The sequence below is a fragment of the Cyprinodon variegatus genome, unplaced genomic scaffold (genome assembly GCF_000732505.1).
Source record: "Cyprinodon variegatus isolate N-32 unplaced genomic scaffold, C_variegatus-1.0 Scaffold742, whole genome shotgun sequence".
Taxonomy (NCBI): domain Eukaryota; kingdom Metazoa; phylum Chordata; class Actinopteri; order Cyprinodontiformes; family Cyprinodontidae; genus Cyprinodon; species Cyprinodon variegatus.
This window is the reverse complement of record NW_015151195.1, coordinates 324,928-347,308: the sequence shown is the minus strand read 5'-3', so window position 1 is coordinate 347,308 and position 22,381 is coordinate 324,928. Positions and strand designations below refer to the sequence as shown.

Genomic DNA, 22,381 nt, shown 5'->3' with positions numbered 1-22,381 from the left:
TTCCTTCCTTCCAATCTGTCAGTCTTCCTTCGGAGCGGTATTTATAGGTCTTCTCAAATAAACTAAACATTACTTTCTAAAAGGTATTTTGATTTTTACTAAAAGTTCTTATGCAGCAATCAGTCTCACTCGAGATGCAGGATCTTTGAGATGGTCTTAAAAAAAACTTGTTGTTGCAGTGTCTGTTCAGCTTTCATTTATCTAAGGAAGACACCGACATGTGCTCTCCTGTCTGTTAATGAGCAGCCTCGCAATGTTTCAGATAATTTCAGTATCTGACCATGTGGCCCATCACTGGATAATAGCTCAAACCTTTCTGTAATTGCGGTGGCTGCTCCAGAGGACATGGAAGCTTCGGTGTAAGACAGAGGTTTGACAAATGGACATTTGCAGGACTAATGGAGTGTGAGAGCAACGTCCTAATTATATGCTCTGTTCACAGTAAGTTCCACATTTCATCTCTGAGCACACGTCCGTGACAGCAGCAAGAAGCCACGATGCAGACGCAGCCTCGGAGCACAGCGGCTTCTGCTTTTAATTGGACCAAACTGGATCTAGGGTCACCTTCATAACCTCCACCGCCGCTGTTTAGTCTCTCATCATCAGCCAGTCCTAATACAGAAAACTATTTTCATGGAAAACTTTTAAATACTTTCTTCCCTCTAATCCTCCTGCGTTGATTTTAACAGATCTGACACACGACGCCTGCTGCGATGTACAGAGGGAAATCCTTTTATCAGCATAACAGCTGACAGTGATGAACGCTGTGGCTGATGGCCGTACCGAATCACCGGTTAGAGGAACTTAGGAGCACAAAGGCAAGCAATAGAAGGATGAGCAAAAACAGGAGAGAAGGATGATAAAGGAATAACGTCGAAGACAGAATAAAGGAAAAGATGAATAGAAAATAAATAGTAATTAGCACATGAAAGGCCTCCACTTTGTTACTGAAGATTGGTTCAAAGGAGGAGGAAGAAAAGGAGAAAGCATTTCACTTCTGCTTCCAGTTTTCCTGCCTTTTTGCGCTCCTGGTGGAGGGCCAGCATGCAGGAAAATCGCCAGCAGCCATCTTAAAAATGTCAGCCCATGTTGGCTAAAACATTTTAACATAGCTTGTTTTGTTAAAATAAGTTTGGACAGAAGGAAGATTATGTTGAGTTGAAGCCAGAAGACAAGGACATTACATGTCTCCCACACTGCAACAGAACGTAAGGTTTTTTCCTGCAACAGAAAGCTGAACAGACCTATCTGTGAAGGAAATATGTTGCTATGGATAATTTTTTTACGGAGCTCCTGGATGGAAAAAAAGATCATGATCAAAACTTCAGAATACCTTTAAAAGAAAATGAGTTTAGTTTGAAATTGATCCTCATTTAGTCATTAATCAAAACTGAAATTTGACTATTTTAAAGAAACTACCTTCTTGTTGTCATCTAACAGTTTGACATCCATCTTAGGAAAGCTTGCTTCACACCTTGTTTTCTTTTTTTGCATGTTTAGCCCATTTTTAGTGTGATTATATAATTAGTGTTTTCTAAGTCTGCTGCCAGTCTTTTGTGTGTTTACTGGTATGTTTTTGGCTGTTTTCAACCTTCACTTCTGCTTTATGTTCATGCTTTTTTTTTCTTTTAGAGATGGTGTCACATGTTCCTCCAGTACTCCCTGATACACGTCAGGGTTCATGGTTTAATCTTTGATGATAAGCCAACCAGTTCCTGATGCTGTAAAGCACCCCCACTCTAAACCACTGATATTGAAAAAGAACAAACCTTTTTCAAAATAAAATGTTGAATCACAATGACTCTCAGGCAAGCCTGATGTGATTCAGTTGTATTTAATGTTAGCAACCTAACGGGGGATTAAACATATAGATTTTAATTGAGTAAAAAAAAAAAAAAAACTGTGAACTTTCACTATCATGTCCTTATTGACATGGAAATACATCAGTGTATTAAGAAGAAGCCAATTCAGTTCTGTTGGTAATCTATTTCTTATTTATCATTCTCAATGTTTTTTTTTTTTTTTATGCAGTCAATGGTTAATGGCATTTAAGCAGCCTCCAGCCAGAAAGGTAACCCACCTCTCCATCTTTGGACTCCAGCCGTAGCTCGTTTCTGCAGATGGCTTGGATGTCTCCAGCCTCAGCCAGGATCTGGATTCCTTTCGGTGCCTCCATCAGTAAAGAGCGAGTGGGAGACTCCAATCTGAAAGAAAGAACAGCTCTGTTAGAAACCATAAACTTTGATCTCTGGATGTCATCAAGCTTGTCTCAGCAAAATGCCTACATTCAACTTTTAAAACACAAAACATGTTGTAAACCTCATTGGGGTTGAAGAATATCCCAAACTGAAATTAACGTACATCACTGAGACACTAATCCATCTTTGGAGCAGACTATAGCTTTCATTTCACTGATAACTACAGTCCCCTTCAAAGAATAATAATCTTTAAATTTTGTTTGTTTTGGTTTTTTACACTTTGGTTACATTAGAACCAAAAGCTTCAATGAATTTTGTGCTATGAAATAACAAAAAAGGTGCGATGTAGAAGTAAAATTACACATTTTCCTCACTTTTTAAAATACAAGACAAATAATGAAGTTTAGTATCTACCCTCTTTAACTTTTGATAATGCAACAAAAAAATCCAGAGAAAAAATTCCACTGATCACTTTAAGTGATTATCCCTTCTGTTGTGTTTTTTTTGGGATATGAAAGCCTATTGAAAAGGTTTGATACGAATATTATTTAGATAAATTAGCTGCTTTTGAAAACACATCATTACTAAATATTATGTATTTAAAAAAATAGATCAATACGATAAATATATATATATATATATATATATATATATATATATATATATATATATATATATATATATATATATATATATAATATAAGGAGTGAACTATTCCCCTGGTTCAACACATTAGAGAGCCAGTTTTAGCTGCATTGACCTGCAAATACTGTATTTAGTCCTTATATCTGTATGACCAAGACTTTTAAGGATATGACTTAAAGAGGAATCACATCATGAAAGGTGCATCAAAGGAGATGGAAATGTACAAAGCTGCTAGTCTACCGACTGTAATAAAAACCTTGGACTACTCAAGAAACACAAGAATCAATGTCAAAGCAGACCTTCTAAACGAGAACCCGACCAAGCTGACTCACCCATCAGGCAATAAAGCCTGAGTTTGACTGCTCAACTAATGAACAATGAAAGGTAAGATGAAACATCCGCATAGCAGCTTCATTTGGCTTGTTACTAACTGTGATGATAATCATGCCCCTCCACTTGATAATACTCACTGTAAAATGATTGTTGGCTCCCTGCAGTTTTTCCCTTCATTTATATTAAGAGTTGGACTCTCACTCAGAATTCAAACCAAGGAAGATTTATGGATTCAGGTCTTATTAAAGCGGCCCTGTTTGAGTAGTACAGAGGAAAGTATGAGAGGAGTGACAGCCGAAAAAAAGAAGGGTGAAGGTCTAAATTAAATCTATAATCTTGTTTTATTAACCTTTGCTCTCTCCTAACAAATATGTTTGAAAAGCCCTTGACACATTATAACAAGAGTTCTTGATGCAGTAATTAATTCAAACATTATATTTTAACTCAGCCTGTACTAAAGCTTCTGTGCTGTGTTTTTAGCTGAACAGGCATGTGCAGTTTTTCAAAGTGTAGCTACTTGGTAATTCCTGGGACATGACTAAATATAATCTAGTATTAAAGCTAACAAAACAGTCAGCTTAGCACGTAGACTGCAAACTGAAATATAGTGCCTTGTGAAAGTATTCACCCCCTTCGAATGTTTACCACATTTCAGGCTTTAAGCATAAAGATATAAAATTGCATTCATCAGACACAATCATTGAGTGCAATAATATTTATTGTATATTTTAACTTTAACAAATATAAAACTGAAAAATTGGGTGAGCAAAGGTTTCAGCCCCATTTAATTAATGCACCACCTTTTGCTGTGTTTACAGCTGCAAGTTGCTTTACGTACGTCTCTATCAGTTTTGCACACCCGGAGACTAAACTTTTTGCCCATTCTTCCTTGCAAAACAGTTCAAGTTCAGTGAGGTTGGATGGAGAGTGTTTTAAAAAGCAGTTTTCAGTTTTGTCCACAGATTCTCGATTTGACTCAGGTCTAGGCTTTGACTTGGCCATTCTAACACCTGGATATGTTTATTTGTGATGCAGTTATGCATCATTGACATTTTGGAAGATTGATGTCTGTCCCAGTCACAGGTCTTGTGCAGACTCTGATAGGTTTTCTTCCAGAATTGTCCTGTGTTTGGCTCCATCCATTTTCCCATCAATTTTAACTATCTTCCTTGTCCCTGCTGAAGAAAAGCTGGCCCAAGGCATGAGGCTGCCACCACCATGTTAGAGAGTGGGGATGGTCTGTTCAGGGTGATGAGCTGTTTTGTGACTGGCTTGTAGATGATTCTTCACAAAATTTTTTATTTTTACGCATTTATGTTTGAAGCCTGAAATGTGGCAAATGTTCAAAAAGGTCAAAGGGGAAGAATACTTTCACAAGGCACTATATTAGCTTTCCTAATGCTAAATTACTAAACAGACCAAAAAAACAAAACAAAAAAACAATCAGACGCTAAAGCTAACTGCACAGACAATGAAACACTTCGTAACATCAATTCAAAACTGCAATCACTTGCTAGTACTGCTGTGTGAAATGATTCACACTGCCCATTAAATAAGATGTAGTGAACTGCAGGGATTTCCTGTTAACAGACCTCCCTATCATAGCACAGACTAGAAGGATGTCTGCTATAGAATCTCCAGCTGTGGTGAGATTCCCTTGTGCAACTTGCAGTCCCTTATCTCCACTGAGGGGAAAAACTCCCCAGATCACTGGGAAGCATCTTCTTCTGTACCTCATGAAAAACATCCTCAATGCGTTCTCTTTGTTGTACCAGTGATGTTGTTAGCCATCAAGAACATCCAGATGACACCTTCTTCCCAAGAGAATTAATCTTTCTTTCAAATTTTATTTTTCATGTTTGATTTTATTTTATTTTTTTTGCAAGGTCCAAAGAAGATGGTTTTGGCTGTTGTAGGGATGCCTTTAAAGACATAAATTTTTCTCTACAGATACTGACTAATAGTTCTAAGTTATTAAGGACCTTGCTCATGCTGAAGGTCAAAGATTTGAAATTAACTGATTGTTTTGCCGCCTCGAATCACACAACTTTGCTCCTGCAGTCCAAACATCATATTCAAAGACAGAAAATATTGCAACTGTGCTCGGTAGAGAATCTGTGCGAAAATGAGGTCAAATTAGTTTTAAGAACAGGATTTAACTTTTTGTGAGTATTAGTTTTAACCTTTAGATCAGCTAATGATGTATTTAAACAGGTGAGGATTAGAAGCATTGAGTCATTTTAAAGACTATAATGGGAAACAAGTTTGTAATCTATCTAATAAAAAAAAAATCTAAACACTAAAGGCTCTACAAATATGTTCCTCCTTGTTACTAAGTAAGTCAGGAAAATATATATTAAATCCAAACAAAGCAGATATGTTTTTAGCATTTTGAGATGTGCAAGTTAAAGAAAAAGTCATTTTGCTCTCATCTCTTCTCGTTCTGTAAGGTTTCTCCTCTGGAAGTGAATTTCTCTCCAGCTGCCATTCTCATTAACTTCTTCTTTATGACCCCAAAGAAATAATTTTCTTATCTTCATTTTTATGTTATTCCGGATGTCTTTATTTTTATTTTATCATTATATTAGGTGATTAAACAAAAATTTATCTTGTCAAGTTTAAAATTTTTAGTCATTTAATAACGTGTTCTAGCTTTATATTTCATTTCCATGATGTCATCTGTGTTACTTTTACAACTGGTACAACCTCATTTCCTCTCAGCGATCAATAAAGTTTCATCTTCCTCTCTGACCTGTTTTCTTCTCCGCTTCATTCCCCTTCATATCATTTTTTCCCTCCTTTTCCCCGCTGCTGCTTCTTATCTACAAGCAGGATCAAAGGTTAATAACTTTCCACGCTTCTTCCTCATATTGTTCGTCTTCAGATAACAGCGAATGGTTTTTAATGCTGCAGATACTGTAGATGTGCACCATGTGAAACATGCAGCTTTAATGCTCCCTGCCTTTGGCTAAATGTGACTTACTTCCCCTTGATCTACCACCGTCTTTTACTGCATAAGCACAGTGGGTCTTAAATAAATAAAGGATTTACACATCACTTCTGCAAAAAAGGCTTGTCTGTGTTTTGCACAATTAGATGCACAGACCGATGAAGTGCTGAAAAAAAAAAATGTTTATTCCTTTTCTGATTTTTCAGGTAGGACAAGTGTATCTGGAGTAAAATCTAAAATACCATGTTTTTAACTATACTTTCATGATAAAATAGTTATGGTTTCCTTGGCAGGAATTGCTGCCATCAAATTTTTGTGATAACAGGATGTGCGTTTCACATCAATCTGCTCCAGTATTCTTGATAGAGCTGATTTAATTCATCCTTATTTCTGGGTTATAGAGCATAAACTCTTGGTTTGAGGTCATGACATTCTCAACAGGATCTCAACAGGATTTAGATCCAATGTCCTGCTGAATAACTTTGGGACACTAGAGGTTATCAGAGGTCACTAATTGTTGCAGGACATTCTCCTTTACTGCTTTCTGCTAGAGAGCAGAAAAATCATGCTTCCATGAATGAACCAAAGTCATCCAGGTGCTGCAAAAGAAAAGCAGCCCCAGATCATCACACCACCACCAGCTTATGTGGCTTTTGGAAAGCTGTCCTCTGGAAAGCAGCTTTGCTGCATCTGCGCATTGCTTGCAGGTTCTGCAACAGCTTTTTGCCCACAGCCATCAGACTGAACTGAGAACTGTTTAACTCTAAACTGGACTCTCTGCATCACACTCACAACGTTATTTTGCACTACCAACATGGCTAAAATTTCTATAATCCTTTTAAATAGGACACAACTAAAGGTTCAATGTCATGCACCATTCTCCTACACTGTTTACATGATGATCACTGCTGCACTTTAAAATGGTATTGTTGATTTCACTACTGTAAGCTGCTCATTATATTGTTGGAAGCTGTAAGCAACATACTTAGATTTGTTATGCACTTGGTGTAGAAAGTATTCCAGTTGTATAAAAAAAAAGAAGGAGGATGGTGGAATTTAATTAGCCTAATTAATTTAGTCTATTAACCTAAATCAATATGCATGGTATAGTTGTTACATGTCAGGTATGCCGGTCATTGACCTTAAACAAGGTACTTTACAGTAGAACTGCAATCAGTCCCTGGACTGGCATGGCTATCATTGCCCTTACATGGTTGGGGACAAATACAGAGGACACATTTCCCACTGGGATCAGGTTCATAGTCATAGTAGGCCACTTCTTTGGTTTTATTTATTTTACTAAGGCTACTTGTAAGCCCATAGCCCCCCAAATGTTGAAAGGGCGATATTATTGCCATTACTGTTGATATAGAAGAAATTTACACATTAAGTAATAAATTGTCTCTGGGGATGTATGGGGAGCATGGTAAATTTAAAAAGGGGCATGATTTTTCATATATTTTTTTTTAAGAAGAAGGATGACATCCCCTCCTCAACTTGAGCACTGGGTGTAGACAAAATGACATTAAAGTTTTCCAAGTCTGAGTTTTTGTCTAATGTTCTTTTTCTAAAGCGCAGCTACCTTTATCCCAGATGTAACATGTGACAGAAAACATTCCATTTAAATAAGTCTGATCTGTTATGTGTTGATGCACTTAAGTCAGAAAATGTTTATAAGGAAAATAGCTTGTCTCCTAAAGTTTTTCATATCTACTTTTATTTATATCAAAGAAATTCTTCTCTCTCTTGCATGTTTTCAAACTATCTTAGGTCCAACATAAATGAGAAAGAAACTCAAATGAAAGCACAGTGAGATAAGGGTTGATACAAGATCAGTAAAGGCAAAATATAAGCTTTAAAAAAACAATGTGGCAAAGGTATATAAAGAAAGAAGAAGAAATGTGTGAATACAAGCAGATTGAAAATGGAACATAAAGCTTGTTAGTTAAAAAAAACCAAAAAACAAGAGGTGAGGTCCTGGATTAGGGGGAGGTTGCTAAAACCAGGCATGGCAAGAAGGCAAAGGAGCAAAAAATGGGGAAAAGAGAAGAAAACTACCTGAAAGCAGCCTTGATTTAACCTGTGATTTTGGATGCAACAGCCAGATCCATCAGCAATCTTATTGTTAAAAAGATAATCCAAACACTTTTGTGCAGTTCTGGCTCATCTTGATGAGGTGCAGCAGAGAGCAGTTAAGGTGGAACATAGTGTTTCCAGGTGGAGGTGAAGTTCACCCATGAGTTTTCACTTCTAATAGGTCCTGAAATATAATCCTTATCATACATCTGTGAACTTTTGACCTTTAAAGGAACCTCTCATGTTGCCATTTCACAGTAATTACTTCAGTTTTAGAAATGAAAAACAACAGATTTCAGAACTTCATCTGTCTGTCAATGACCGAGCGAGAGAATGAAACTAGAAGGGTTTTTTATTCACTGTTGTAATAAAGGGAGATTGGAACCAAATAATATCAATGGAGTTTAATCTCAAGTAAATAAACTCTTTGGAGCAGCTCCAGCAGACGACATGTCTTCCCAAATAAACTCTGGCCCAGGAAACTTCATACTAGATCCAAAACAACTTGGATTCTGTGTCTCAATTTTAGATGAAAAACAAACTTTATCTCAAAATGACTTCTATAAAACAGTCCAGTCCTTTTTCACTTGATGTTTCGGAGGTCTTCTCTAGGTTTCCTCATTACATCTGCGTGGTGGCTTTGGCAGCGCTCTAGTCTATTCCCTAAGAATCTCTGCCCATTTAAGGCAGCTCATCAAGCTCACTTTTAATTTTTCACTAAACTCTCCATTAATGCTTTGGCTGTCAAACTTTTAAATCAGCAGTGTTCCCCATTACTGTGCTGGCCATAGCATTTCTGTGCTAGAAGAGCTGAAATGGGTAACTGTTAATTTGCAATAATAATATTAATCCTGGAAACTTATCATCAGATGTGAAACCCTCAAAGGCTTTCTTGAAAGAAAACTCACACCACAGAAAAGCAGCTTGTTACAATCAACGGATGATCTATCTGAAGGACAAGAGCATGGACCCCACATCAATGAAAAGTCCATGATTTAAAGTTTTAACTTCAGTGTTATTCTGAATGGAAGAATATGAAACTGTGACTATGGAGCAATCTGCAGTGTTTTTTGGCCTCAGTATTTAGTCCACAGAACCACTGAGGCATGACCCCCTTAATGCTCATTAATGTTGAGTTTTCAGGGTCTCAGTGCAGACCAGAGGAATATAAAATGTTAATAACACAGAAAGAATCAGAATGGACACTTAAAAGAAATTAAAGCTAATTCCTAATCCTGTCTATCTATCACTTTATAATGTCCTTCTTTCTTCTTTTCCTTCCACTTTACCTACTGCTGTCCTCTCTTTTTAAATTTTCTTCATTCATTTTTCTATCATTCTACTCCTTTTCTTTCTTTCTTGCCTTAATTCATTCCTTTTCTTTCCTTTGTGCTCTTTTCCCTTTTACACTCCTTAACTACTTCCTTTGTTCACTTGTGCCTTTTTTTGTAATTAAAACTTTATTTAAAGCTGAACTCAAAAGATCAACATCCACTTTTACAAAGCAATTAATTTTCAGATTCATTTTTCAATGGACAAAAATAGTGTTCTAATTTGAGCCTAGGCGGAAGCTCAACTGAAGAAACTCATTGCTCTCCTATATCCACCTGCGACACAGCCAATCAGCTGTGAACCAAGCCTCCACGAAAGCCAATCGGCATCCAAAGTTCATCTTAAAAAGCCTCCGATACGCACTTGTCTGCTCCTGTGGGCAGGCGGCGGATGCACTGTGTGACTTTATCCAAATGACACCGTTTCAACCCAACTCCATCCCCTCCTCCACCATCGTAGCTAAAACTTCATCAAGGTGTCCTTCCTCCCGGACTCTTACTGCGATCCCTGTCTCATTTTAACCGTTCCAGAAGACTGCCATGTTGAGCCTGGTTCTGCCAAAGGTTTCTTCCCAACGGGGAGTTTTTCCTCTCCACTGTCGCTTCATGCTTGCTCACAATGGACAGGTTCTCTCAACCTGTGTTATCCAAACTGGACTTCCATTTTCCAGGTCCCTGACTGAAGCTCTACAGGTATTATCAGCTCACACAATCCACTGGATCTCCCCATAAAGCTCAGCATACCATCTCTCTAACCAGCAGTCTACAGACTGACCAACTTCATCTATCTCCACTCCACCACCAGTTTCAGGCCTGGAGGGAAACAGCCCTATTCTTTGCTCCTGTTCATGCATATCTATCAAAATTTCCTGCCGGCAAAAGACATAGTAATTGTATCAATACATTTCTTCTAATTGTCTTTTATGATATAAAAACTATAGAAAAGCTGAACTTTTGCACCTTTAACAGATCCTGAAAAGCAGGTCATGACATAGTTAAAATTACACATACAACAATAAAGTATTTCAAGATATTTCTGTAAAAAATGTATCTTTTTAAATTTCTTGTTGTTTATTCAAAAGGTAGATTATATCGTAGTCAACTTTAATACAGAGAAATTGATGTAATTCACCAAAGAAAGGCTCATTGAGAAAAGAAATATCTCTAGATTAAGATTCTATTCAAAGTTTTTCAAAGCTTTTACATTTTAACTTTGTTTTTTCTTCTTATCACCTCACAGCTCTTTTCAGCGCAAGCACCTTTCCATTGCATATTTGCTTTCCAGTTCACATTTACTTTCCGGCTTATAGCTTCATATATTTTCCTTTTATCGGTGCTCAGAGTTAGTAAGGATATAAATCAAGCTACGTTATCGAATTTAGCCATGCTGGAGTTTCACTTTCCCAAAGACGACTGACTGATGCAAGGACACATCCTGTTGACAAGACATTACCACACAGATGGATATGATGGCTATGGCTTCAATAAAAGAGGCGTCAGCTCTGGGTGGGATGTGTGTTATTATGTGCAAATGTCTGTTGTTACTTTATCCCCAAAGAGGATTTGGATGCTTGATTGCTACCTGCTATGGGTTTACAAAGATTTGAGAAAGATCACATTTAGCAACACTCCAATGAGTTGTCTTGTCTTTCTTGACATAATTGGCCATTTTTCATCTTCAACCATCTTACTGGCAGCAAAGATATACAAGCTAAGGACGATGAAGGAAGAAACACTCGGATGCACAGCAACAAACTGTCGATTATGTAGATGACACCACGTTTGAGTGTTCAGGAATGAACCGAACTTTGTTAATGGAACTTTCTTTGTAAACTTAGTGTTTGAGATAAAATGAAAGAAAGCTGCAGTGAGTGATGATGATTTGTTCATTTTGATGAGATACTGTTATGTTTGTCATTCAGGTCTCTTTTCTAAACACTAAGGAGAAAATATGCAGCAGCAGCATAAGAAAAATAGCACTGCGGTGTTCCTGTATTTTGCTTAATTTTATTAACTGATAAAAAAACAAACAAAACACAAACAGGTGAAGTATACCCCACAGAGCAAACACAGTCACTAAATTCAAATTTCCAGGAGGGCAATCTGAATGTAAAAGATATTTTAAACCAATATTGTGATTCCAATTTATTGTGAATTTGCCTGCACTAAGCAAAGGGATGTAGGGGTGTAAATCAACGGTTTCAGTTTTTCATGACCTTGAATGTCTAGAGTGAATTTTTGCAGAACTTTCACTCTAACATTTGTTTGAAAAAGTTCTTACTTCTGTCACATGCATGGATCTGCATGTTAGCTGCATGGTATCTTACAATCTATGTGGCTGCAAATCCACTCTAAGTATATAACTGCCACCTAAAGGGCTGGAGTTAGAAATTTGGTGTCTGGTAGTAAAATGCAATGTGACTAAAACTAAGTGCCTTTGCTATTTAAAAATTTGCTAAATTGCAATTATATTGCAAATGCAACTAATTGCCCAGCCCTACCCAAATGCAGAACCAAAGATAGAATGTCAGCTGTTAGTTCTTATGCCCCGCTAATCTCACAGAAAAGCTTTAATTAAAGATCAAACAAATATTTCTTAATAGTTTAAATTGACTGTGCTATTAAAACATGATTGTTTTAGGTTTGCAGTCAAACCTTCCTTGCATTTTCCAGTCATTCTATTCCTTTTTTTTTATTATCACCTTTATTTTTTTTACTTATTTTTATTCTCTTTAATTATTCATACTAATTATTTATTGGATTAACTTTTAGTCTTTGAAATGTAATTTTCTTATTGTTTCTTTTTCTTTTTTCATGAACAGCAGTGTGAATTCTCTTGCTATTGCAATATGATACATAAACATGCCTTTATCCACCAATGTGCCTTGGGGACATCTTTTGATAATTTGTGCACCTTCCCATTAATCCAACAAGTTCTTCTCATTATTTGGTAATGCATTAAAAGCCCTACTTATTGTCATTGCACATTCCAAAATCAGAACTAAAGTACACATGAAAACCAACACTCAGTTTTAGACTTTACACTCACAAACTTCCACATGCATAGGTTACCAATTCTGCAATTTGCGCATTCCAATATTATATGTTCCTTAGTCTGGTTCACAAAATGCTCTGGTAGTTATGCCCCAGATAGGCTACTGTAGATCCTTTGTGGTAGAGGATTGACTATGAAAATGTTCTGAGAAAGAGGTTTTTGTAAATTCTTTATTTTAATGATCCTACAAAGAAATCTCATCCACAAGATCTTCTCTGAGCAAATCTTATTTTCTCACAACCATTTAAGCAAAATAATTTCAACAAACTAACAAAGCCAGGGAACAAGTAATATTGGAAGATCCTTCTTCAATACGTACAATTTCTAGTGATGCTTTTCAAAGGTCTAAGAGACTTGTCTCATGGTTTAATTAGGCTTTGTTGTCCATCTGGCTTGCATTTGCCAACACAAGTAAAGCTTGTTTCATTTTTGGACTTGTCTCCCACTAGTGGGCTTTTTGAAAGTTAGGGAATAGGAAAAAGATTGCATGGTAAATGTTCTGCTCTTCTACATGGTAAGGGCCCACTTACATTAGAAAGATGGATTTTTTATTTTATTTTAATTGAATCAGGACAGTGCGTGTGCAAACGCTCCGACATAGTAAATATGCCAGAGCGCTAAATTCCATCCGTTGTCCTAAGGCAGGTACAAACGTTTATCAATACATTTAAAGACAGACGTTCCGACAGGAAGTCAGACACAAAACAAGTTAAAAGACTTTAAGGAATGAAAGGAACAATGTTTTTGTTTAAAGACCCCAGGATTAGAAATCCTTTATGGTTCCTTTGATAATTGTCAGAATTTGTCATGCAAATTGTTGGTTTTGATAAAAAAAATATATATATATATATATATATATATATATATATATATATATATATATAGAGGAGCAAACTTAATGTATTTTTTTGTCTAAGAAGCCACATCAGTGGTCAAAGACTTTGGTTGGAATGGGAGGTGGAAATACCCTGATGCTGCAACTGCAAATTGGAAGAAAATAATAGTAGTTGTTCCTTGACCTGGAACAACTGACCTGAGTGTCCCCCACTGTTTTCAGTTCAGCAAATGATCAGGATGTTTATTTAAGTTGTTTTCCATTGTTACAAGCTTTACTGAAGTCTTTCCTTCACTTGACATTTGAACATTTCCATACACCAACAGAGTTGCTGAAGTTCTGACAGAAACTTTTGGATATTTGCATTGGTCACAGGACTTCTTCAGCAGATATCAAGCATTCAAAGAAAGTTAGAAGATTATTTTTAATACAAACACCTGTCCATCATAAACATGTCCCACTATGAATCAACCTAACAGCACAAAAGTGTTCTACATATGGCTTGATTAATTCAAAATGCTTTATCAATCCAAAAGGGAAATTAAATAATGAGGTAGAGCTGATCTCAAATCAGCTCTATGAATTAGAAGTAATGTACTCTTTGTGGGGGTGTATGAATAGTGTTCTGGTAACTCATTTTGAAATAACCTGATGTTATCAGGTTAGAAAGTCATTTTTTCAGTGGTGATTTTAAAATACAGATGCCATTTTTAACCTGTTATGTGAAATAATACTGTAGATTTCTTTACAGCGTCTAAGAAAACTAAAAACTAATTATGCATGATAATCATTGGTATGAACATCAAACATTAATAGATATGGATAATTTGATTTCTTAAAAGCAAATATCTTTTATATCCTCCAATTTCCTTATGTTTCCAGTTAACTGTCAACTTATTCCATCCCCTCCCTTACAGTCATCAAATTCTTTCTCTCTTTTTTTCCCCGGGTTTCTCCCCTGATTGACTGTCATCACAACTGACAGCACAGCCAAGAGAAAGATGATAAACAAGACATTTACATCAGAGAAATGTCCACACCTCACCCGTGCACATAAAACGTACGCTGTAGGGGGATGAAGGGATGGAGAGAATCACAAAGCCAGTTGAAAATGAATTAGGCTGATGCCTGTAAGGGAGCTTAGAATCTGCAAAAAAGTTTTCACATTAAAAGAGAAATTTCAACATATTACAGTTATATGAACCATTAATCTGCCCTGAGAAAAAGTAGGCTGCAGTCAATTTGAATTTATGTTTCAAACTAAACTCAAAGCAGAAACATGAATGTATTACAAGGTTGTTGTTGATGGAGAAAAACTGAGGCAAGTCAGTGAGGCGTTAGAAAGAAAAACACCATCATTGATGACGGATATAAATCAAACAAATCTGATTACTGCAGATTTGTGTTTACTAGCTACTAGATTTGGATTTATCCATTTTGCATTGTTTTGTTTCTGTCAGTAAAATATATATATTTTGTTTTTTTCTGTGACACTGAATCCGTTATTGTCGGCGTCCACAGATTTGTTTCTAAAAGTACAAAAATAGTTTTTGTTATTATTCTTTTCTGTCTCTCTTGTTTCTGATGAATTTTATTTTCTAAGGTTACTGCAGATTTTTGTTTTCAATCAGGATCACAGATTTTATGTGTTATGATCTTTCGTTTCTTTCTTATGTTACAGCTTGTTTTTTACAGCAAAAAAATTTGATTTTTGTTGATGAAGACTGAGTTGTTTTCTTCTCTGAAAAGAGAAAAGTTTGTTCAAAGCTGAACATATGCTGAATCCTACACAGCACAGCTGTACAACTGTTTTATTATCCTCTTTAACCGATAGGTGTGAAAATTTGCAGCTGAATCAACTCTGGATATATAATGGACCGAAAAAAAAAAAAATAATTTAAAGCATTTAAACAACATCTGTCAGTTATTCCTTATTTATGCTTATAAGGGATTTATCACCAACAGCATGAGGTACAGAAATAGTCTTTGGCTCAACTATTAGTGCAAATAGAGAAGGGAAAAAAAGATCAAGCAGCCAACTAAGCAGTGATTTAATTGGCTGTGTGTATAATATAAACCTAACAGTAATTGATGACTAAAAATAACATTTTTAACTGCATAGAGGCTAATGTCAAAATAATTTCCAAAGCAATCCATTTTGTAACTTTACATGCATTTTTCTTCCTGTGTTTTAACTGCTTTCAATAAACTATGTTTACCGTTTGAAAGCAATATCCTGTCTAGTAATGCTCAATCTGGAGGGACAAATGAGGCTCGCCTGTTTCCTTTCCTTAAAATACACACTGCATGAGGAAACATAACCGTAACGTATGCTTCTCATTGCCCGTTTCACTTTAAGAAAACATTCATTTTCGTTTAAATGTGGCATAATAAGCTTTACTTTTGGTTGTTTCCATGGTCAGCGGAGAAAAAAAAAATTGGAGGCAATAACTAATGAATTACTGGCCCATAAAAAGAAAGTATTGACCTCCTGAAAGACCAATTTGATGTCTATTAATTGTGTTTTCCTTTTATAGATTGGCTCCATAACCTAAAAAAGAAATACTGGGATCATTAGAACAGAAAATTAATAAACTAGCTACTACACAGTGGTAGTAACTTGTCTTATGACTTAATTTGTTAAGTGAAATAATGCTGCATTATTTATTCTCTGCACTTTGTAATAGTGCTGTGCCCTTTTATAGCAAAAGGGACCGAGGTGGTTTTGAGTGGTTTCTGACTCCTGAGATCCTCTTAGGGAATGGAACTTACAAATATTAAACATATTTAAAATATATATATATTTATTTTGTAGTTTTATCTTGTAGAAATGCATGGATAATACATTTACAATAATAGGTAAATAATATCTTTTAGAAGCATTTGTTTTATTTTGTGTACTTTTTATATCAAATTTCATTATTTTGTAATAACATTCAATATTTTTATTTTGGTTCTACTCTGTTCTCTTTTTCTTCCTGTTTATTTGCCCAAGCTTTTGCATTGCTTATATGTTTTTTAAAGTGAAAGAGCAAATTTAAAGTTATATATGGACAATAATATATGAGCTTAATCTACAAGCCTAATGTTTTGTAGTTGTGCGTATAGCACACTGCTTTCTTGATGGAAAAAAAAACAAAAAATTTTTAATGGAAATATGCTACATGGATGTATAGCAGCTTAGATACTCTACAGGAGAGATGTGGGTGAACTACATATTTGTTTGATCTGTTGCTCTGCTAGAATTGCTTTTTAGCCAATGATAGAAGTCTTGGATTCAAGAGAAAGAATTAGTTTGAAGAAATATGGAACAACACCATCAATGCCTTAGCTACGGATGGAAACTAGCTTTGTAGCTATAATCCGGCATATTTACATTTGTTTTTATACTGATGTTCATTAATGTGCATTGTCCCTATTCAAATAAATAAATAAATAAATAAATAAATAAATAAATAAGCTATTCATAATAGCTCTTACAGTAAGTAAACAGCCAGACCATTAAGTCGAATTCATCTTTTTAATAAAGCTTGTAATTAGAGTGGCTCAGGTTATCCAGAACTATCTTTATAGTTATGTTGCTATAGGCTTAGACTGCTGGAGGACATAGGGACAATTTTTCATCATTCTGCTTCATTCTATCTCTATTCTCCCATTTTGCAGAATTTGTTAGTTAATTATCTAATGTTATGCTCTCTCTTTGCTTTTTCTCATAGAAGCTTTATTTGGTCTGTTCCTGTTTGGCTGTGCAACTATCCTGAAGAGGGTTGTCGGCTTTGCAGCTGCCATCATAACGCCTTTATTTTTGGACTTTTGTGCTTGGCCTGTTTTTCAGTTTACTCCTGTTTCTCTGACTACAAAGTTTCCAGGGGTTTGACAGATACCTCTGTATAATGCTTTGATAGATACATTTCAGTTAAACCTTTATTAGCACAAAACAAGCTGATTATAAGGGTAAAAGCAAGACAATGCACCTACCATACTGCTTGCTATGAACAGTGGGCTATTCTGGTGACACATTTTGTTGGCACAAAGATGTTGATGCCTGCTAACTTGATTAAACATTTGAAATTGAGTCCACTACTTGAATAGAATGAATGGACTTGATGTATAAAGTGTATTCTTATCCTGTATAATATATTAATAATCGTTGATGATATTCTGTGTAATTGGTTATTCTAATCTCAATAAAAAGCCTCTCGTCCATTCATCTATAGCAGTCATGATATGTGAACAGAACCCTAACTCACCGTAGCTCCTTGAACGGCTCGGCCCTGACGTGTGGTGTTTCCACGGATTTGCTGAACACTGCTCCTTCAGCCCCTAAAATCACAGAACACATAGTTAGACAGAAGGCTGCGTCAATTGAAACCAAAAACCCCTCCTGTCTGATCAATGGACATAATCTCTGAGACTCTTCCAATCCATACAGCTCTGGTCAATGTTCACATTGGCCCTCAGCTTCTAATACAATAAGACATAAGATTGACATTCTTGGATAATATGAGGATCCATCGTAAAAAAAAAAGTACAAAGAAACAACAAAATCCAGACACATTTTGAAAGAAACTTTAGTCTACTGGGCTTCAACGTTTCCAGCTTTTGATATTACCTTTAGAAAATGTAGTTACTCGGGGCAAAGAAAGGCACTGAGAGCCTAATTTATTAAAGGGCTGTGAAATTCTCCTGCCATTCAAGATGGAAGAACACCAGACTTTGCCCTTCCTTCTGATTCTCAAAGTGCTCAGAAGGTAGGACTAGTGACAGACTATAAGAAATGCAATCATACACAAAAATACATGTGGCATCCACCCCCACCCCCCCACCCCCCCCACTTATGGTTAAACAGCCTCCTCATTCAAGACCAAAATAATAATCCAGCTGTGTTCAGGCTTTACTGTTCAGTATAAAAAGGTGTAAAATGCTAAAGTGCTAATTTTGGAGAAGCTGACTGCCATTTCTATTAGGCACCTGTCTGATGGCTGTCTTAGAAGACACCCTGCTTGATTAACCAGCTAACACCAGCTTGGTGTTTGTGTTTTCTTAAAGGGTGAATTAGAAAGTTGAACGAAGATTAAAAAAAATAATTGTAAAAATTTTTTTTTCAATTTGCCTTCAGCCTCCTTGGTTAAATGTTATGCAGAACAGCTGCTGCTGCAATCTTTTCGGGCTTGTTCCCACCAGTGATAAACATCTGAAAATTTAAATTTTTCCTTACCAGCCTTAAATATCCCGACACTGAAATTTATTGCACTTTTTAGCAAATTGCTTGAAATAACACACTATCTTCAGATTATGTATTCAGATTATGTGGTGACAGAGATCTGAAGATTATTCTTTGGAAAGCTGTTGGAGATATAGGACAGAGACAGCGGAAAACTGCTGTTGCAGTCACTGGCATTGAACTGAGTCTAACCTGAGCTGATATGCTTCTCTCGTTTTGCTTGATTGCAACGAGGTGCAACATAAGAGCGCTGAAGGAAAACAAACACACACAAAAAGAGGGTAATTGGCTGGTCCTTCACCTCGAGGCTCTGATTGACTGTAGTGCCAGGGCAGCCGGCGCTTCGGGTACACCCAACCATTCAGTCACATCAAATCAACTAAGCATCAGGTGAAGATCAATAACCATGACTAAATGCAATTCTAAGCATTTTGAGCAGTTGCCGGGAGTCCACAACCTGCTACTCAGTTTTCAACAGTAAGATGGAGAACATAATGCTCCAATCTTTTAAATATCAATGCTTGTTGTGGGTCCTCAATTCATGTATCAAATGGGGTGTTTTACAGCTTTAGTCCAACTGTGTCAAGACATGTCATATTCCTGACATTTCTATTACACCTTGACAAACTGTGCTTAAAGGAGGGAAACAAAAATGATTTATGTTGAATGTTTGAAACGTTGAAAGAACAAAAATAAAATTTTCATGGTCCAATGTTGACCTACAGTAACTTCTAAATCCAGTGGTAGCAGTACGCATATTGTAATATCTCACATGTTGTGCTGTGGCTTTAGAGGTTAAGGGTATAGCTTTGGTGTGGGGGTAGTTTAGGAACATTCTGAAGGTGGTGTTGTAAGGATTACGCACAAGTAAGTAAAATGAAAAGAAAATTCAAAGACCTAATAATGTTACAATGGATTTAGGGCACTGAATTGTGAGAATGTTAACTGCCTGAAGATTCTCACCCATAAAATCAACACATACATTATATAATAAGCCACAAAATCAACTTTCTACTGGTATCTATCTAAAAAAAGTTGACTAAGTAGTTGCGGTGCCATAGGATGCACATTTTAATTTGCAAATTGAAGAAATATAAGCAGCTGCTTTATTTTTAGAAAGTTTTGCTGTAAGCACAATTTATAAAATAGTCTACTGACTCACAATTAAATGTTTTTTTTCATTCTGTCAACACCTGCACTGAAACGCTTGTGGCAGGACAAGTCTGACATAGTTTGCTGTTCTTTAATTAAACAGGTGTTTAATGGGTGTCATTCTGTGAAGACCTGGGATATTTACTGCCTTGCTCCTTCGGGGTAGCTCTTTGTAATACAGATAAACCTGTCAAAAACTGGGGAATATAAAATATCTCTATGCAAATCCATGTTGTCGCTTATGTGAAAAAGATAACTCCTTATTCACTTACAGGCAAAAATACTTCCGTTCCTCTTTCTGTTCAAACTGAATAGAGTAGGCTAAGCGAGTTTTGAAAAATGCCACGTCAGAACAAGATTTTAATCAAGTAGAACAAGCTATTGCTCGTTAACATAGATTTCACAGTATTAGAATGTATAGTAAAATGTTTTTTGTGTCAATTGGTTTCTGAAAAGCAATATATTATTTAACATGAGAGAAGCACAGAAAAATATTTGAGCTAGCCTATAAAAAGCTCATATAAAAATATAATTGATCTACTGTTTTAGAGACTAGATTAAAGGGGTGTAAACTAGCTGTTACCATATTTGGATTGATGGATGGATGGATGGATGGTTGATTTATCCAATTGTAGGTTCTAGCTTCCAAAGAAACTAAATGATGCCTTTTTATAAGCAGAAAGCAATAATGATCACAACAGTCACAAAATCTTTAATTACATCCCCGAATATTGTGAACAATGTATATTAATGTTTTGAAAAGAATTTGATGATATTCTATTTGCATGTGTTCTAACTACAAACACTATCTGGGAAGTCAATCAGGGAGTTATTTGAAGATAATTTCCGATCCATTTATCAAACTCTTAACTCGGATGTCTTTTGTTCATCTTAAGATTTGTCCACAATCACACTCCATCAGTAAAAATGCAGATATTTTAAGCTCCACTGCCTCCTATAGTAGAATTCAGAGCCAGGGGAATGAGACAGCTCCATTCATGTGCACCTCCGGTGAATAAAGTGTGATTTATCTGATCCTCTGGATCACACGGTGCACATGAATAGCGAGCAGGAAGCTGCAATACGTCACAGTACTGACATGTTGGCGGAGCGGCTGGGGCTGAGGGTCAGATGAGAAAATAAATGATACCATTAAAGATTAATGTATCTGCTTGAACAGCTGTGTGTCTGTGTGAATCCATGTCCATGTTGAGGTGTTTATGAGGTACTACTCCTAGCAGGGCCAGATATCATCAGTAGAGGCTTGAAGCATCTAAGAGGTGATGAAATACAGAGACATACACGCCACAAAAGAAACTCCCTGCAGGAATAATCTGGGTGATTGGTTGAGGCTGTAGACATGCATGAGCAGCATTGGCTGAATACCAAAAGCCTTTGTTTTTTCTGCCGTCATTCACAAACATAATGCGCAATCATGAGGGAATAATTCTGACATTTTATCATTTTGCTCACCTTCGCCATTCTTACCAGCAATGAAAGCTATATAAACATATAATAGACAGATAATTAGATATACCCCTATTTTACTGCTCAGTTTAATATGGATTAAAGGTAATGGCAGTTTGTACCATCTATATTTTACAGCTGCAATAATTGATAGAAAGACTGAAGTATGGTGTCTAAGTAAAAACTGTTAGCCAGTGTTACAATACCTTTTGGGGGTAAAACAATTAAAATAAGTCTAAGTCTGTTTTTGCCTTGTTCCAAGGCAAAAACAGGTAAACCTGTGTTTCTGCATTAAATCTTGCAAAATGGTTACAATTTCAACAGTAGACTACTTCAAGCTCTTTCAACTTTACTACATAACCAGAAATCTCTTCTAATGAAATGTGTTTGCCCAAATGACTGCAACCTCTGAGTGAGGTAGGATCCTGGCACTCTAAAAGCCTTTACCTCTTGAACGGAGTAGGCAAATTCAATCATTAACCATGTGTCGCTGATGAATGAATAAATTCAAGACTCTGCTGCTAAGAGGGGAAACTATAGCCTGAAATGAATAATGCATCCTAGAGGAAGCCAGCATAGCAAGGAAGACTGAACAAGTTTAACAAAAACATCCACTTAGATTTTAAAGAGGATAATTAGCAAATAAAGATCACTGTGAAACACGATTAATATCCAAAACCAGGTAGAACTTTAAAATGTATCCGTCTGTCGTATTAGACCATTTATTATTTATCAGTCTAACAGTGCTAATTGTACCGACCAAGCTTCCCAATCCAGTCATCATTTATCAATTTAGTCAGTCCATCCATCCATTCATCTATGAATTTCTTTATCATCACATCAGTTAAGACATTTAATAGTCCATCCATGTATTCTAGTTGGGCAGTATTAGGGACAACTAGAACTAGAGTCTAGTCTACTGAGTCTAGAATGGGTAAAAACGAATAACAATCGTATCAACTACCTGAACGATGATTTAGAAGGTTTCACTTGGTTCAGTTTTAAATTCTCATGATGTTACCCTTTTCCAAGGATTACAGAAATGTAAAGTTTCCATGAAACTGAAGATAATAACTCTAGCTGCCTTGGTTTCATATTTAGGCTCTGTACTACAG

At 36.2% G+C, this 22,381-nt stretch overlaps 1 protein-coding gene across 2 annotated transcripts in view; it reads right to left on the bottom strand.

The window, feature by feature from the left end:
• The window catches only part of sgcd (sarcoglycan delta), a 276,254-nt gene that overhangs the window by 5,404 nt on the left and 248,469 nt on the right, over window positions 1-22,381 (bottom strand). For both annotated transcript variants that reach the window (XM_015395461.1, XM_015395460.1), the window contains 2 exons: window positions 17,674-17,746; window positions 2,081-2,204 (listed from right to left, as the gene is read on the bottom strand). In XM_015395461.1, the coding sequence (XP_015250947.1) occupies window positions 2,081-2,204; window positions 17,674-17,746 (197 nt within the window). The remainder of the gene's footprint in view (window positions 1-2,080; window positions 2,205-17,673; window positions 17,747-22,381) is intronic.